This window comes from Talpa occidentalis, unplaced genomic scaffold, assembly GCF_014898055.3.
Source record: "Talpa occidentalis isolate TD23 unplaced genomic scaffold, MPIMG_talOcc4v2.1 talOcc4.17, whole genome shotgun sequence".
NCBI classification, from domain to species: domain Eukaryota; kingdom Metazoa; phylum Chordata; class Mammalia; order Eulipotyphla; family Talpidae; genus Talpa; species Talpa occidentalis.
In genome coordinates this window covers 37,071,138-37,087,631 of record NW_023601754.1, presented here as the reverse complement: position 1 = coordinate 37,087,631, position 16,494 = coordinate 37,071,138, and the positions used below count along the sequence as shown (strand labels likewise).

The window sequence follows — 16,494 nt, the reverse complement described above, 5'->3', positions numbered from 1 at the left end:
CCACCAGGGGAGGCCCACTGCTGCCTTTTGATGCTCTGTTTCTGGCAGCTCTGGGGAGTCTACACTTGCTTCCCTCACTCACATCCCTTAGTCATGCTCCACTAGTCTCCCCGACTGCTAAGTAGGCAAACCATCCTGAAGGCCAGGCCCCAGCTAACACTCCTGACCTCTTGCAGGCAGTGCCATCCCAGGCTGACTTCAGGAAGGAAGATGGCTTCGCAAGTGCTGTTGCAGATTGCGCTGCTCCTGCTGGATCTGCTCCTCCTGGTTCAAGGTAGGCTTTCTTCAGGATGCCCTGGACTGTTGTGACTTATGTTAAGCGCCACCACCCCCCAATCTAGGACATCCACTAGCCTTCTGGGAGGCATGGGTATATGGACAGTTTAGAAAATGGATTGTACCTTTGAGGGAAAAAAAATCCACTAGTCTTTTGGCAGGAGTGGATCCACAGACTCACCTTTGCAACCATAACATTCTTGTACAGTGCACAGCCTGCACAACTGTCCATGGCAGATATGGCCTCATTAAATACGTTTTTGCTATGAAATTGATTTTGTCTTTGAAATTATTATTAATGTTAGAGTGCTTCTTCTCATATTTTGAAGTCCAGCCCATACTTTTTCAGCAGGACAGACACACATTTTTATACAGGTCCTTGGAATGTTTGTGGGTCCAAGGCACTGGGCTCCTGCGTTCTAGGCCCAGGATATGCCCGTCCCATGCCCCTGTCTAGCCAGTGTTCTCGAAACCCATCCTCACTTTCTACCTCCCCAGGTGCCCATGGTGGGGGCCACCGGGAAGACTTCCACTTCTGCGGCCAGCGGAACCAGACACACAAGAGCAGCCTCCAGTACAAGCAGGTGGAGGAGCTGCACCTCTCCATTTGGAACTCCGAGGAGAATCTCACAATCCACGCTCCCTTCCCTGAGGTCCAGTCAGTCTTCCACTTCCCTGAGCCCAGGGGCATCTACCACTTCTGCCTCTACTGGGACCGCCACGCTGGGAAATTGCACCTTCGCTATGGCAAGAACGACTTCGTACTGAGCAAGCAAGCCTCTGACTTCCTGTGCTTCCGGCACCAGGAGGAGAGACAGGCACGGGGCCCCCCACTGCTCGCCACTTCCGTGAGGTCCTGGTGGAACCCACGGAATACGAGCCTGCCCAGTGCTTCCGGCTACACCTTCTCCTTCCACAGTAAGTCAGCTCCCAGGGACGGAGGCCTGAGGCAGGGGAGGCAACAAGCAAGCCTGGCTTGGAAGTGGACTGGGTGTGAGTGTCAGGCCCCCAGGCAGTGAAGGTGTCTGAGGAGGGGCCGGGATGGTAGGGGAGGGTGAAGCCAAAGTCCCATGCACAGGAGACAGGGAAGTTTCCCTTGAAGGAAGATGGAGTCCAGAGTGGGATGAGAGGCTGGAAAGACAGATGTTGGAAGCCAGAGGAAAAATTCTGCTTCGTCAGTATCATCACAAATGATGAATCTCCATTTCACAGAGGAGGAAACTGAGGCACAGAGAGGCACAAGATTGCACAGCTAGCAAGTGAGGGAGCAGGACTTGAACCCAGCAGCTGATTGGTTGGGAGGATTGGGGAGAGCAAAGAGGGGGTCAGAGGTCACACTCTCAGGTGTGAAGGGCATATGTGCTGCCTAGGACCCTATGTCCTGCCTAGGAAGGAAGGAAGAAAGAAAGGATGGAAGGAAGGAAGGATAAGGCCACTGGTTTCCATGAAGTGCTCAATGGGGGACCGGAGGAGAGGTGCCAGGAGGAGCTGGAGGCTCTACTGAGACTCTAAAAGTTCCTTGATCCTGTTTCCTCCAGGCAGTTCTGCTTTGGGGGACCCCCAGCAATGGTGGACACAGCACCCTGAGCAGTGTGCAGGCCCGTAACAAAGCTGGGAGGATGTGTGTGGCAGGGGCAGGCCTAAGTCCTAGCCTGGGGGTCATCAGGGGCTGGAGCATAGATGGGGCGCCCCACCCCCAGGCTGGGCAGGCCAGATTCCACCCCAGCCTGGGAGCGTTTAGGTCAAGTAGGCTCTGCTATAAATTTGGGTCCTGAGTAACACTTCCGGTCTGGTCTGTAAAGAGTTTTTAAAAACACGAGCCAGAACGTTCACATCACGGAAGCCGGGCTGTCTGCCTTACGAATGTCGCCTGACTACGCAGGGCCTGCCTTGATGCTCAGTGCATGCCTCCTCCCCTGTGTCTCCATCCCCATGTCACTAACTCTTCTGAATCCTTCGGATCCCTGGAGACACCAGCCTGCCATCTCGGAGTGCGGGATACCTGGGTGGGGGCCCTGGAGCCTGGGGTGGTGGGAGGCCCTTGAGCCACTTCACAAGCCTCCCCCTCCCCTCCTGATGGGGGCCGGAAGCAGCCGGCTCCATTCATGCAGCCAGCGGGCGCCTGGCTAGGCGTGTCCCACCCTGGCCGGCAGGCCCCTGGGATTGCTGGGGAGTCCTGAGCGCAGAGGCCCCTCTGGCTGGCCTCATCCACTCTCCACTCGGAGCCTCAGTTTCCTCTTCTGTGAAATGGGAATAGACACCTTCAGTGAGAATGGGGATAGGCTGGGTGTGGCGGGCACCTCGGTCACCAGCCTTCAGTGGGTCTGCCCATCTGTTCCCCCAGCTCCTCCCCAGAATGCCTCCCACACTGCGTCACTTGGCATGTGTGAGCTGAAGAGGGACCTGCTGGTGCTCAGCCAGCTTCTGAAGCATCCCCGGAAGTCCAGAAAGCTCCTTCCCTCCCTTGCTGGCCAGTGAGTGCGGCCCTCAGACTGGGCAGGGTGGGGCTCGGGGCTGGGATGTTCCTTCCACCTCCTTCTGGACTCCAAGCAAAACTGGGTCAGACCCTGGTGACTGGGTCCCTGGAGAACCCCCTAGCCTGTCCGGTCCCTCTCCTTCCCTGCTGCTCCGATGCTTCCTCTCTCCCCATCCCACCCCTGCGTTCACCTGGCAGTTTTTCTCTCTTGCCCCCAGCCCCTTCCCCTCTCCTGGGGCTCTTCCTGTGTATCTCTGAGCCTCCTCGCCCTCCAACCCCGACCCACCTGGGTCTGCCTCCCACCCACTGTCACCACCCTCCCTCTGCCAGGCAGCTGCAGAGCCTGGAGTCAAAGCTGACCTCTGTGAAGTTCACGGGGGACACGGTGTCCTTTGAAGAGGACAAGGTCAATGCCACGGTGTGGAAGCTACAGCCTGAGGCCAGCCTCCAGGACCTGCACATCCACTCCCGGAAGGAGGTCAGGGGCCAGGGGCCAGTATCCAAGCAGCCGGGGTGGGAAGCAGATGCAGAGGCCGGGAGCATGCCCCTCCTCCAGGCCTCCGGGACTCAGATGTGTGCTGACTAGGCAGCCCCAGGCCCCAGGAATACCCGCAGTCAGTGGTCACCCCACAGCATATGGTGGGGCATAGTGGGAGCAGGCCTGCTCCCTGCTCACCTGGCTGTGCCAACCCCCAATGCCTGGGTATGCACCCCAGTCCTGAGACAGCCCCTTGAGTGGGCCTGGTTAGCTGGGAGTCACCCCTGCTGGGATGTTCCATCACACCAGGGTGCTGTAGGCAGACGATGCCTGCCCCTGAGGCCCTGAGGCTTCCCTGCTGGAGCTGGTGCCGAGGAAAAGAGCAGGAAGAGGGGCTGGCATGAGACAATCACAGCTTCCTGAAGGAGGTGGGCTTAGTGGTGGCAGCCACCAGGGTGGATGTGCTGGCATGCGGAAGGTCTGTCTGAGCGCTCAAGGGACTCTGGTTTGCAGGAGGAGCAGAGCGAGATTCTGGAGTACTCGGTGCTGCTGCCCCACACGCTCTTCCAGAGAGCCAAAGGCCGGAGAGGACAAGCCGCAAAGAGACTCCTCCTGGTGGACTTCAGCAGCCAGGCCCTGTTCCAGGTATGGGACCTCATCCTGCCCGCCCACCCCTGGGGAGCAAGAGCCTTTTCTTATAAAGTCAGAAATTGGACAACAACATGCAGATCTCCCTGGGAGAAGTCTCCATGGTGTTCTAACTACAGTGTAAATGACTACCTGTGCAAGAAATATTTCCAGAGGGAGACTCAAGGGTCTTGGAGTGATCTTTTGGGGCCATAGGACTCGAGAGTCTAGGGGACTTCAGAATCTGTCTTCTCAGCCCTGAGCTCCCTCCTTATTCCCGTCCCTCACCCCACATACCTAGGACAAGAGTTCTAGCCAAGTCTTGGGTGAGAAGGTCGTGGGTATCGTTGTTCAAGACACCAAAGTGGCCAACCTCTCGAAGCCGGTGGAGATCACCTTTCAGCACCAGCCACAGCCGGTGAGTGAGTAAACCAAGGATTCAGGGACTCCCCTGGTCTGTTCCTCCTTTCATCCCCCTCTCTTCTGAGTCACCTGTCTTTGACAAAACCATTGGCCAGTCAGGTCCAAACAGGGTGGTATTTGGCACTGACTCGCTGCCATAGCCTGGCCCGGACAGTACTAGGACCCACTCTCCTTTCTTGTCCCTACAGAAGAACATGACTCTCCAATGTGTCTTCTGGGTTGAAGACCTGACAAGTGAGTATGGAAGGGGTTGTATGTCGGGCAGTTATCTGGAGGAGAAAGGGGAACCTGGAGTGGGGAGGGAAATGGGGGTGAATCAGGGAGGGCTTCCTGGAGGAAGGTGAGCTTTGAGGGAATGATGGCAGACCAGGCATTGGCAGACTACAGATCTGCCAGGTGGATCAAAGCCTTGGAAGAGTGAGAAGCCTTGTATTTGGGGGAGGGAGGTATAAAGTGAGGTCCTAGGGGATCTGGGCTTGATCAGAGCCCCGTGCTCTCTCCTCCTCAGTGAATGGCTCTGGGAGCTGGAGCGACGCTGGGTGTGAGACTGTGAGGAAAGAGACACAGACATCCTGCTTCTGCAACCACCTGACCTACTTTGCGGTGCTGATGGTGAGCGCCCCTCCAGCATCCTCTTGCCACCTCCCCGGCCACTCCCACCCCACTGCTACTCCACAGGCCAACCTCTCGCTGTGGGCCATGCGCTCTGCCCAGAGTGTGGCTTTTCTACCCCACAACTCCCTGCCCCTGGGGGCTCCAGTTGTCTCGTTTCATAAGTAAAGAGTTGAGCTCAGAGAAGTTCAGTGATTTACCCAAGATCAAAGAGCTAGTAAGTTAGAGTTCATCTCTAAATTTCTTGCTTTTGGTTCCTAAATTGGGTGTGTGATGAAACTCAGATTCCTGGTCCTAACCTAGGATTCTGACTGCACCAGCTGGGAGGGGGTGGCACAGGAGTATGTTTCGAAGGGGCCCCCAAAGGGATGCTGAGTGTGGGGCCTTGAGGTGGGCTTTAGTGCCCCCAGGAGCTCAGAGGGTTTGTGTGCTGGTTTCACGTTCCCAGATTCTTAGGAGCCAGGACCAGCTCTCCCATGAGTGTGCAGCTATGACTTGAATACCCCTGGGTACAGGGAGCTCACTACCATGCAGGAAACCTATTCCTCTGTTGAATGTTAAGAACAATAATTAGTGCCAGCACATAACAGGGATCCTCTGGTGCAGGGTTCTTGACCTTTGTGAATCAGGGAGCACCCCAGAGAAGGTAGTGATGGGGACACATTCTACTTAGTTTTGGAGGGTGGTTCATGGACTCCTAAGCCACCCCCCGGGGCCAGAGGCTAGTCCCAATGTGGGGCAAAGCCTCATGTGGACTTGGGGACAGATGCCTGATCTGTCTCGTGGCCCAGGTCCCCTCCGTGGAGCTGGACGCAGTGCACAAACACTACCTGACCCTTGTCTCCTACGTGGGCTGCGTGATCTCTGCCCTGGCCTGTGTCCTCACCATCGCCACCTACTTCTGCTCCAGGTAGGACCTGGGAGGGATCATTGGCAGGGAAGGGCCTGGGATGGGACCCCAGAACTGTGGAGACCCACCCCGGAGACTGGCCCTGACATGCTTGCAGGGTTGGGAGAGCCCTGGGGTGCATCTCCTCTTTGGATAACAGCATTTGCAAATTGTATTAACTGCCAGCATTTAAAGTTGACAGAGTTGACATAAGAATCTGCCTCTGAATAATCAGGTGTGACTCCACTGGGGACACATAACCACATGATAGCAGAGAAAACCATGGTTAGCATGTACATAGCGTGCCCCGCATGCTGCTAAGCACTTCACATCCTTGACCTTGCTTTGTCCTCACAAAAGAGGGCTCAGAGTGGGCAAGTGACTTGCCTGTTGTCACACAGCAAGGAGGTGTTGGAGGCCGCCTGGCACCCAGCAGGCTGGCTCCAGGCCCATCAGGCTCCCGTTGCCTGGGGGCTGGGTGGCAGTGACAGGCATACCTCCAGAGTTCTCTCCAGGCCCCCACTCCCTGCTGTCTATTTTGAGGCCTGACCTCTGCAAGCAGTTGGGTTTGATGTCTCCCCTCCACGGATGCTTCTGTGACCCCCAGTTTCTGGGGTGCCTGGGGAAAGAAGGAGCCACCTTTGGTGCAATGAAGAGCACCTCCACCCACCCTCAGATGCTCTGGATTGTCAGGCAGGTGTGGGGGAGCCCTTCTTCCTCGCTCTGTCCACAGGCATGTTAAATGCCCAGCGTGCCCGTGGGTGGTGGGCACACAGCAGATCTGCAGGGACAAGTGGGCAGTGGCCAGACTGCAGCCATAGGAGAAGGATAGGGGTGTGTGTGTGTGTTCATATTCTAGGAAGCCTGCCTGGAAGAGGAGTGTGTACTCCTTGCCCCTGTTCCTACCCAGGGTTGTTCCCGGGAAATTGTGGGTTCTTTGCCTGTCACGTTCCAAGGAAACCAGAAACAGCAAAGGACGGGGATGGAATCTTGAATGTGCACTTTGATTAGACCAGCCAGCTGATCTTCAAGCATCGTGCTCCCAAGGTCCCTCTAACCCCCCGTCTCTCACTGACTGTTTACAACTAGTTAAGCAAAGACAGTTCATTATCAGGGAGGGGCCTTCACTCCAGGCAGCTGACAGCTTCTGGGGGTTTTACGGTGCCCCAGTTCCCCCGCGGCCCCCTCTGCTGGCATCTGGGTTTAGCGCCTTCTCTCTGGGATGGCTCATCCCTGACAGAAGCGGCCCCACCCCTCTCCCTGGCGCCCCTGAACTGGGAAGGTGACTCGGAGCAAGCGGGTCACGGGGCAGACACATGTGTGGGTGCAGGTGCCTCAGCTCTGAGGGTGCCCTTCTCGTTCCTCCCCAGACCCTATGGGTGTGACCTTCTCTCTCCCACCCCCGTGCAGGAGGAAGTCTCGTGATTACACCATCAAGGTGCACATGAACCTGCTGTTCGCCGTCTTCCTGCTGGACGTGAGCTTCCTGCTCAGCGAGCCCGCGGCCCTGTCAGGCTCCCAGGCCGGTTGCCAGGCCAGCGCCATCTTCCTGCACTTCTCCCTGCTCGCCTGCCTCACCTGGATGGGCCTTGAGGGCTACAACCTCTACAGGCTCGTGGTGGAGGTCTTTGGCACCTATGTCCCTGGCTACCTGCTCAAGCTGAGCGCCGTGGGCTGGGGTGAGTCGCGGGAGGGTGATGGTGGCCCCTCAGACGTGCCCCCAGTGGCTCTTGGCGAGTGGTTCCATGTCTCCATCCACTTCTCTGACTGCTCCTCAGTTTCCTTCGCCCACCCTCTCTCAGGTGTTCCTTACCCTGGATGGGTCAAGGTCCCCTTTAGGATGATGAGACGGTGACCTCTGTGCCCAAGAAACACTTCCACACGCTCCACATTGTTCACTCCCTCAAAACATGTCTGTGGGGGGAGGGTGTGAAAAGAGCCACCAGGTGTGGATGAGCAGGTTGCGCGCTGCTCAAAGGTACCATGTCCCTCGGTTAACCTTTGTGCTTGGCCAGTGACGGCCCCATTCACCTGTGGCCCAGGCCTCTCTCACATCAGACCTGGAGGCCCAGGGGCTCACAAAACACGTCCTTTTGGACACTCAGTCACCAGCCTCCCCATGTCCCTCACCCCAGCTCCCTGCTTTTCTCTGTTCCTCGTTCAGCCTTTTTTTGGGTCACTCTGTTGATTTACATGAAATTCCTCAGAGTTGACTCTGTCAACTCCCAGGCATTTGGTGGTGGGTGACTCTCTCTGGGGAGCTCTTACTCTCTACCTCATGAGTGAGGTCAAGGCCCAGGACACATGACCCTTGGGGGCAGAACTCTGAACATCCCCCTTGAATAGTCCTTGCACCCCACTTATGTCCTGTCAGCTCCTCCCATCCCTCCTGTGACAAGAGCCCTTCAGCAGGGAACTGCAGGCCCTTTCTCTAAAAGGCCCGCGCAGAGCGAGTCTCCCTCTTCGAATCCCAAACTGGAACGGGGGAGGGGCTGGAGCTTGGAGGACCTCCTCCACCCAGGGCTGGATCAACTCTGGGGACCCAGGCCTAACAGGAGGTCTGGCCAGAGAGCGGGGGCAGGCAGGCTCCATGCTTGGGTGGAGCTTAGCTCCATGCCTGACTGCCCACAGGCTTCCCCATCTTCCTGGTGATATTGGTGGTGCTGGTGGACGTGAACACCTATGGCCCCATCATCCTGGCTGTGCACAGGACTCCGGAGACTGTCACCTACCCTTCCATGTGAGTCTGGGGGCCGGCTGTGGGGGTCTGGGGTGCTGGGGCTGGAGAGCAGCCTGGGCCCAGTGTCACTGCCCAGGAGTTGCTTGAGTCCCGGGCTGCTGGGAGTGTTGGCCTGGGGGTTTGGCCTGGGGGTGTTGGCCTGGGGGTGTTAGCCTGGGAGTGTTGGTCTCAGGGTGTTGGTCTGGAGGTTTTGGCCTGGGGACGGCCAGCGCCCTGGGAGGGTGAGAACAGCCTTCTCTGTCTCCCACTCACCAGGCCTCTTTGCACAGGTCCTGACCCCTGGCTGGGCCTCAGTTTCCTCACTGGTGAGGGCAGGTTGGAGCAGATGAGCACCCCCCTACCCCCTGCCCCTGTGTCCCTTGGCTGCTGTCTCTGTTCACACGGAGCCCAGAGAGGGTGATTAGACCACACAGCTCAGAGGCATCCAGCAGGGGTGGATGACAAAGCCAGGACTGTGTGTCCCCCCCAAACCTAGACTAGAGCCCAAGATTCCCCAGGCCCCCCAGGCTCGGAAGGAATTCTTTCATTGCCTCAGTGTTTTAAAATTTTCAGTCTTTTTACATCTTGACCTTATGAGTTTTGTGTGATGTCTGGACCATCTATATTATTATCGATCTCATGTTTTTTCTTTAAATGATCTAACTTAATACATTTTAAAACGTGTTAACTAAAATTTTTAAATGATGTCAATAGGGTAGGTAGGGAACAAGCATCACATAAACAGTGAGTGTACCAGGAAAGTAAAAACAGGGACAAGAAAACCCTGTCCTCGGGCCTCCCCTGTGGCGCAGCAGGTTGAGCGCTGCGCTGTGAAACTGTCCGTAGACTCTGCAGCGCGGGTTCAATTCCCGGCCGGCCAGGGAGATTCCCACATGGCCTAACAAACCTCTCCTGTCACTCCAGCTGCTCCCCTCAGCAGTGTCTTCGGTCCTTCTGCCTGAAGGACCCCCTCTCTGGTGAATTCGCTCATCTTCCCGCACCTCTGACCTGTATCCCTGTTCTTGTATAATAAATAAATCTTTTAAAAAAAAGAAAAGAAAAGAAACCCTATCCTCAATACTAGCTGGTGGGCTGAGCCTTGGACTGTTCTTTGAAGAACAGAGATTAGGAAGTTTCAGGGTGTTGAAAACATACTTGCACCAAAACGAGCCTCTCCCTTGACCACAGAGAAGGAATGAAGGAGAACTGAAAAGTGACTTTTCACCCAGTGAGTCCATGGTGTCTAAAGTTGCCTTGGAACTGGGGTTCACGCTGGTGCACACCCATACCCTGGCCATGCTGTGGGCTGATCCCAGTCTTGCCCGCAGGTGCTGGATCCGGGACTCCTTGATCAGCCATGTCATCAACCTTGGCCTCTTCAGCCTGGTGTTTCTGTTCAACATGGCCATGCTGGGCACCATGGTGGTGCAGATCCTGCGGCTGCGCCCACATGGCCAGAAGTGGCCCCACGTGCTCACGCTGCTGGGCCTCAGCCTGGTCCTCGGCCTGCCCTGGGCCTTGGTCTTCTTCTCCTTTGGTTCTGGCACCTTCCAGCTTGTGGTCCTCTACTTCTTCAGCATCATCACCTCCTTCCAAGGTAGGCATGGAGAAGACTCTGCCCCCCGGCCGCCACACGTGGGTGTCCAGACTTGAGAACACAGGGCAGGAATGAAATGGCCCAGACAACCTGAAGGCTGTCCTTCTCTGGGCCTCAGACTTGCTATCCATAAAGTGGAGGCATCCAGACCACAGTCACCAAGGCTTTATTGAGTACCTACTGCATGCAGGCCCTATGCCAAGCCCTAGGGCTACCGGTGTGAATAGGAGTCATGAAAGAGAGAAGTACAGGGGCTGGATCATGAGGGCCTGAACTTGATGCCAACAGAGTCCCTTTGTGGTCTATTTGCCCTTCACCTCTGCCTCCCACATCTCTCTCTCACACACACACACACACACACACACACTCTGCTCTGTTCTTGGCTGTGCTGGGTTGGGAGAAGGACTTGGACAGGACAACAGGAATGGTGAGGCCAGACCCAGGGCCACACCAGGGCTGCCAGGGATGGGGTGAGGGAGGTGAGTGTTTTCTCTTCTCCGTGAAATGAAGGGGACTTTGTAAGTTCCCCTACAAATGATGCCCATGAAGTCACACGAACATTTACTGAGCTATTAAGAAGTAGTGTTAGTATTTGGGGAGGGAACTAGACAGGAGGGCCCTGGAGCCAGGCCAGCACCAGACTCCTGGCTTGACCGACTCCCCTCACCTCCCTGGGCCCAGTTTCCTTCTTTGCAAAGCAGAATAATAGGCCTGACCTCCTAGGAACCTTGGGAGAATACAAGTGAGCTGACGAGCAATGGATTGCACGGTGCCTGGACATAGCGGCCCCTCTGGGGTCCCATTGACCTGGGTGGCCTTATTGGGGGGGCCAGATCTGAGTCAGTGTGACTCTGGGAGGGAGGGGTCCTATGGGGGCTACCCCCAGTCTGCTGAGCCCTGTGCCCTGCACTACCCTCAGGTTTCCTCATCTTCCTCTGGTACTGGTCCATGCGTCTGCAGGCCCGGGGCGGCCCCTCTCCTCTGAAGAGCCACTCGGACAGCGCCCGGCTCCCCATCAGCTCCGGCAGCACCTCGTCCAATCGCATCTAGGCTGCCAGCCACCGCCTGGTGTGAGGAGACAGAGATGTGACCTCTTCTCACCACTGCCTGTGGGCCCCAGAGTGGGCCCTGGCCCTGGCCCTTCAACCAAAAACTTGAGGAGGTGCAGGGGCATCAGAGGGATGGGTTGTTGGGAATGGAGTTGTTGCCATGGTGACCAGACTCCCAGGTTTCCGTGTTGGCCTCTCCAGTGGATAACTTAGATGGATATCCGGTGGCTGAAGTCGGGGTTTAACATACGCCTTACTGGGCCCTGATGGCTGGGGGTGGGATGACCCCAAGGGTCTGGCCTGGACCTGAATTCAGGGCCTTTGGCCTTTGTCAGACCCTTCTCCCTTTTCCTTCCCGTGTCTATTCTCCCTAGTCCTCTGCTCTTAGCCAGGACCCCCCAATTCCAATACTGGGTTTTGGGTGGTGATTCTCGAGTCACCTGGTGTCAGCCATAAACCTTTATCTATGTATGGCCTTTGCTGTCCCTGACTCAGGCCACCCGGGCTGGGCCAGGTCCATCTGTTCACCTGGGCTTCTTTGTAAGATGCGTCAGCCTTGCTCACCACTGCCAAGCCCACATCTCACAGGGATCCTCAGCCTCCCTGAGCCCCCTTGTGGCAAGAACTGTGATGTGGAGCATTCTTGATTCCATCCCAACACACGTAAGACTGAGACACGCTTCCCCTGGTGACCTCCATCTTAAGCCCTACGTGCTCATTAGGGGTCAACCTGGATCCCTAGTCTGGCTTCCTACACACTCAAGCCCATCACAGCTAGATCTGTACAAAACAGATCTTTTGGGGCTACAGACTGGGTTGCTCAATTGTAAGCTCTCAGTCTAGTGTCGGAGGCACGTATGAGACAAGAACTCCCGGAGCTACAGACGAGGGGTTGGCGGAAGCATCAATCCAGGCGGGAAATCCATGAAGACGTCTCGCAGGTGGCAGCATTTGACCTGGATCTGAGTCTTAAAGATGGAGTGGATTTTCTTTCTTTTTTGAGAACTTTTTTTAATTACCCGTTCATTCATCCTTTGATATGAAAGAGAAATACATGTTCGTCGTTGAGTTTTTGGAAACTGTAGAAGAAATTATGGAAGAAAATAAAATCAGCTGTTGTTCTCACCTAACAAACTGATGTAAACATTTTGGAGCATTTTCTGAGCTCTTTTTCTGTGCTTCTGTTTAGCGGCACTAATACTATCACCTGGGGCCAATCAGGAAAATAATGAACTTCTGGAAACTATCAACTTGGGCGGGGGGAGGAGACATGGCCGCTCAGTGTTAGGGAGACAATAGGGCGTGGTGATGTTACAGGGGAGGGAGAGGGGGCATCCCAGACCCCACAAACCTGCCTGCTCTAAATAGGTTCTGGCACTTCCCTAAATCACATTGGACACCAAATCTGTTACAGGGCAGGGAGCGGGGCACCCCAAACCCCTCAAGCCTGCCTGCTCTAAATAGGCAGATGTTCTGCCATCTGTCTCATCAACACGAAGCATATGAGACTTTAATGAAAAGGAACTTTAATACAATTAGGAAACAATACAGGAAAGGCAAAGAATATACTTCCTAAATCAAGCACCCAAAGTTACCTGTCCCCTCGTGGGTAAAAGTCCACCCAAACAGGATTGGCCCAGAGCAAGGCCCGAAAGCCTGTCACAAGTCTAAATCACCTTCCAGTGGGGACCCACAGAAAAGGATCAGAAACACCAGACAAGTCTGGAAGGAAAAGAGCAAAATCAAGATAAAAGCTGCCATTGTCACCTCCCACGGGTCTCACCCACATCTGCTTCAAACAGTCCCCGACCAAAAGGCAAGCGCAGTTTCTTCTGGTGTCTCTCTGCTCCACATGCCTCCTCCAGGTCTCCTGGCTCCCCATCCTGCGTCCTTCCTTCCTCAGTCTCCTCTGCTGCTTCTCTTCTGTTTAGCTCCAGCCTCCTTTGGGTGGGACAGGGAAGCTGGAACTTCCTTTTCCTGGGGACCACCCTGTTATAGTGGGGCTGTGGCGTCTGTGGCGAGCTGGAGAGGAAAGCAGCTACTTCCCAGCTCCAGCTGGTCTCTGCCTTGCAGAATGAGGGTCCAGTAGCGAGATAGGGTCCAGAGTCTTCTTGCCTTTAATAAGCAAGAAGAAATTCAGAGTGTCCCCTGATGGAGCAATTTCGGTGAATGCCAAACATTCACTGCCCAAAGACGTCACATTTGAGGACCAAGTTCAGGCCTTGCCAGGTACGTGACATGTGTAACCAGTTTACTGATTAGTGTGAAGTGGCTGCGGTGGAGGCTAAGAGTAGAAAATTTGGGATGGGGGCATCACAGGGCCAGAAACGGAAGGTGAGGGTAAACATGATTTATGTAGTTGGTGAAACCAGCCGTAGAGACGAAAATCGCACCTCTGTAGCAAGGAAAAAATCCAGAGATGGAGATGGGGGGGCCTTTGTAGAGAATCACTTGTCCTTTCAAATCCACCCAGTCACACCCTGGAAGTAATTTCACAAAAGATAACAATTCCACAAAGGAATGAGCCCCTCCCCCAAGCAAGGACACTCAGCAGAGTTTCTGCTGGACTGGAGGCAGCTCTCCCACCCGCTGGCTATTCAGGTGTTTCTTTTCACCAGCCCGTTCCCTTTGCAAAGCAGGGGCCCCTCTTGTGACCACCTGTGACTATGCAGGTGTTTCTTTTTCTTTCTCCTTTTCCTAATAAACCCTTTTCAAATGTAACCTGCCTGTGTCTGTGCAAACGTCTTCATCTCCTGGGTCGTCTCGCTGTGTGCTGCTGAAAAGGGAACTCTGCCGAAAGTTTCTCTCAGAGGACCCCCAAGAATCCAGCTCACTGAACCCCACACCTCTTCAAAAAAAGGTCAGGTAGGCTGTTTGATTGCCTGCAATGTCAGGCCAACCAATCTCCCCTCCCCCACCGGGACTCAGGGGGGCAGATCTACTAGGTTTCTGTCCCCCTTCAGTTATGAGCATTGCTGTCTGTGCCCAGGTCTAAAAGTATGGGGGGTCCCCCCAGAGCCGCCTGGAGCTGCCTACCTGATGCCTGGTGGGCTGGGGAAAGGGGCAGCGAGCCCCAAAGCTGGCAGGATGGACAGGAAGCCACCGTGGCAGCCAGGGATTGGCTGGCAGGGACCTCAGCACATGGGGAGCCACTGTACCCTGCCTTTCTCCCACCATTCCGCCCTCCATGCTCCTTCCCTTGGCTCCTGCCTCCACCTTTCTCCAGTCCTGAGAACAGAGAACAAACCTCAAGATGCCGCCCCCCACCTCACATCCCCATTGTCCAGCTAGAGGGAGCAGAGCTGGCCCCCTTCCTCATGGACCCCTCAGTCTCAGAGAGGGTGGAGCCCATCAGTGGGCTGGCCCGGGGGGCTACCTCCCCCTCTCCATCTTCAGGGAGGGAAGGAAAGGATCTTCTCCCAGGCAGAGCGCACTCCCCCACACAAACTCTCCCACTTTAAGGACAGCTCCTGAAATCTCCTCTGTTTTCCAGGCTGGCTCAGCTTGGTGGGGGGTGGGGGGGCTCTTAGGTTGGGCCCCATCTTCTCTATCAGCCCTGGCCAAGGTGTCCTTGACCCTGATATCCCTCGTGATGGCGCTGGCTGTGGGGCTTTGGGCCCACTGTGTGAATCTGTTACAGGGCAGGGAGGGGGCAGCCCAGACCCCGCAAACTTGTCTGCTCTAACTAGGCTCTGCCATCCGCCGCATCAACACAAAACATATGAGACTTTAATGGGAAGGAGCTTTAATACAATTAGGAAACAACACAGGAAAGGCAAAGAGTCTAGTTTCTAAATCAAGTACCCAAAGGTACCCGTCCCCTTGTGGGTAAAAATCCATCCAAGCAGGATTGGCCCAGAGCCAGGCCCCAAAGCCTGCCCCAAGTCAGCGAGGACCCACGGAAAAGGATCAGAAACAACCAGACAAGTCTGGAGGGAAATGAGCAAAATCAAAATCAAGACAAAACCCACCATTGTCACCTCCCCACAGGTCTCACCCACATCTGTGTCACCCCGTCCACGACCAAAAGACAAGCGCAGTTTCTTCACGTGTCTCTTGGCTCCATGCGCCTCCTCCAGGTCTCCTTCTGGCTCCATCCTGCTTCCTTCCTTCCTCAGTCTCCTCTGCAGCCTCTTCTCTCCCTGCTCAGCTCCACCTCCCTTGGGGGGGGGGCAGGGAACCTGGAACCTCCCCCTTTCCTGGGGACCACCCTGTTACAGAGCCACTGTTGCCAGCAGGACCTGACTATGTCAGCATCTGGAGACAGCCCCGGGCAAGGGAGATGGACAGGCCGAGGGGGACCTTGCTCCTGGAGCCTGGAGCCCACCTGGAGCCCTTAGGACAAGCCTGAGGGAAGTGGCAGAAGGGCAGTTTGGTTTGCCCAGGGATTTGGAGGTCCCAGGGCTCTGTGAGTGGCCCAGGCTAGTTTCCAGCCCCTGAGCGGCTCAGCGGCGGAGCGGGGGGGAGGGGGGGCTCACCCTGACACTACCCAGGCCCCTCCTCCTTGCCACTCTCCCAGCACCCACCCAGCACTCCCCGGGCGTGCTGGGTGCTCCAGGATGCAGATCTCCAGGCCCTTCTTCACTGACAGCCACCCAAGAGCCCCTCTGAGGGCACTAGGATGGGGGTTCAGTGGGGGGTCCTAGCCAGCCTAGTTCACAGAGCCCTTGTCCGCCACCTCCTCTCACCCTGGCCGGCAGCTGGGAGGGGAATGTCGATTGGGAGAGGCTGCAGAAGGGGGAGGGTCAGGCCATGTAGTTCCCATCTGTCCCCCCACCTTTCCCACAGAGGATGTGCCTGGGCTCCATTCCCATCTGCCGCTCACACCCCACAAGTGACCCAACATCCCCTCCACAGCCGTCCCCAGGCCCAGAGGGCCCAGCAGGGCACTGAGGCTGTGCCCTGTGTGTCTGGACTGTGTGAAAGGAAGAGCAAATGGGGGCCAGACAGGGCGAGTCCGGCCTGCAGGCCTGAGAGGGTGCTGGTGAGGACGCGCCCTCTTGGCGGGGTGCCCCTCACCTTCTGATCTCGCGGTGGCTGTGGGACCACCGCAAGGCCTGGGCCTATCCACGTGGCTTCCTTGGCGCCACCAGGGCTGGGGCCTGAGCGGTCAGTCCCACTCCTTCCCTCATGCCGCGCCCCATGTCTGCCTGCTGCTCCCACTTCCCGCCTAGACCACCTGTGACCTGCTGGGTGACAATGGCAGAACTTTCTCAGCATTGTAAAACGACGGCCATAGCAACGGCCAAACTAGCTGACCGAGCGGTTTGTCTTCCCCACGGGCCTGGTGGGAGACTAGGAGCTGCATTCACGCTGAGTTCACCCAACCAGGAATTAGCCAGGAGCAA

The 16,494-nt window shown here is 56.2% G+C and overlaps 1 protein-coding gene across 8 annotated transcripts in view; it reads left to right on the top strand.

The window, feature by feature from the left end:
• The window catches only part of ADGRG1 (adhesion G protein-coupled receptor G1), a 38,530-nt gene extending 24,657 nt beyond the window's left edge, over nucleotides 1–13,873 (top strand). For 6 of the 8 annotated variants that reach the window (XM_037516475.2, XM_037516477.2, XM_037516469.2 and 3 more), the window contains 14 exons: nucleotides 177–274; nucleotides 775–1,194; nucleotides 2,621–2,750; nucleotides 3,083–3,230; nucleotides 3,744–3,875; nucleotides 4,159–4,275; nucleotides 4,469–4,514; nucleotides 4,789–4,892; nucleotides 5,684–5,802; nucleotides 6,325–6,474; nucleotides 7,192–7,460; nucleotides 8,413–8,521; nucleotides 9,829–10,097; nucleotides 11,017–13,873. In XM_037516475.2, coding sequence (XP_037372372.1) covers nucleotides 211–274; nucleotides 775–1,194; nucleotides 2,621–2,750; nucleotides 3,083–3,230; nucleotides 3,744–3,875; nucleotides 4,159–4,275; nucleotides 4,469–4,514; nucleotides 4,789–4,892; nucleotides 5,684–5,802; nucleotides 6,325–6,474; nucleotides 7,192–7,460; nucleotides 8,413–8,521; nucleotides 9,829–10,097; nucleotides 11,017–11,147 — 2,208 coding nt within the window. In that variant the 5' untranslated portion in view covers nucleotides 177–210 and the 3' untranslated portion in view covers nucleotides 11,148–13,873. The remainder of the gene's footprint in view (nucleotides 1–176; nucleotides 275–774; nucleotides 1,195–2,620; nucleotides 2,751–3,082; nucleotides 3,231–3,743; nucleotides 3,876–4,158; nucleotides 4,276–4,468; nucleotides 4,515–4,788; nucleotides 4,893–5,683; nucleotides 5,803–6,324; nucleotides 6,475–7,191; nucleotides 7,461–8,412; nucleotides 8,522–9,828; nucleotides 10,098–11,016) is intronic. The other 2 variants (XM_037516478.2, XM_037516476.2) reach the window with 1 other exon arrangement.
• The last annotated feature ends 2,621 nt before the right edge of the window (nucleotides 13,874–16,494 follow it).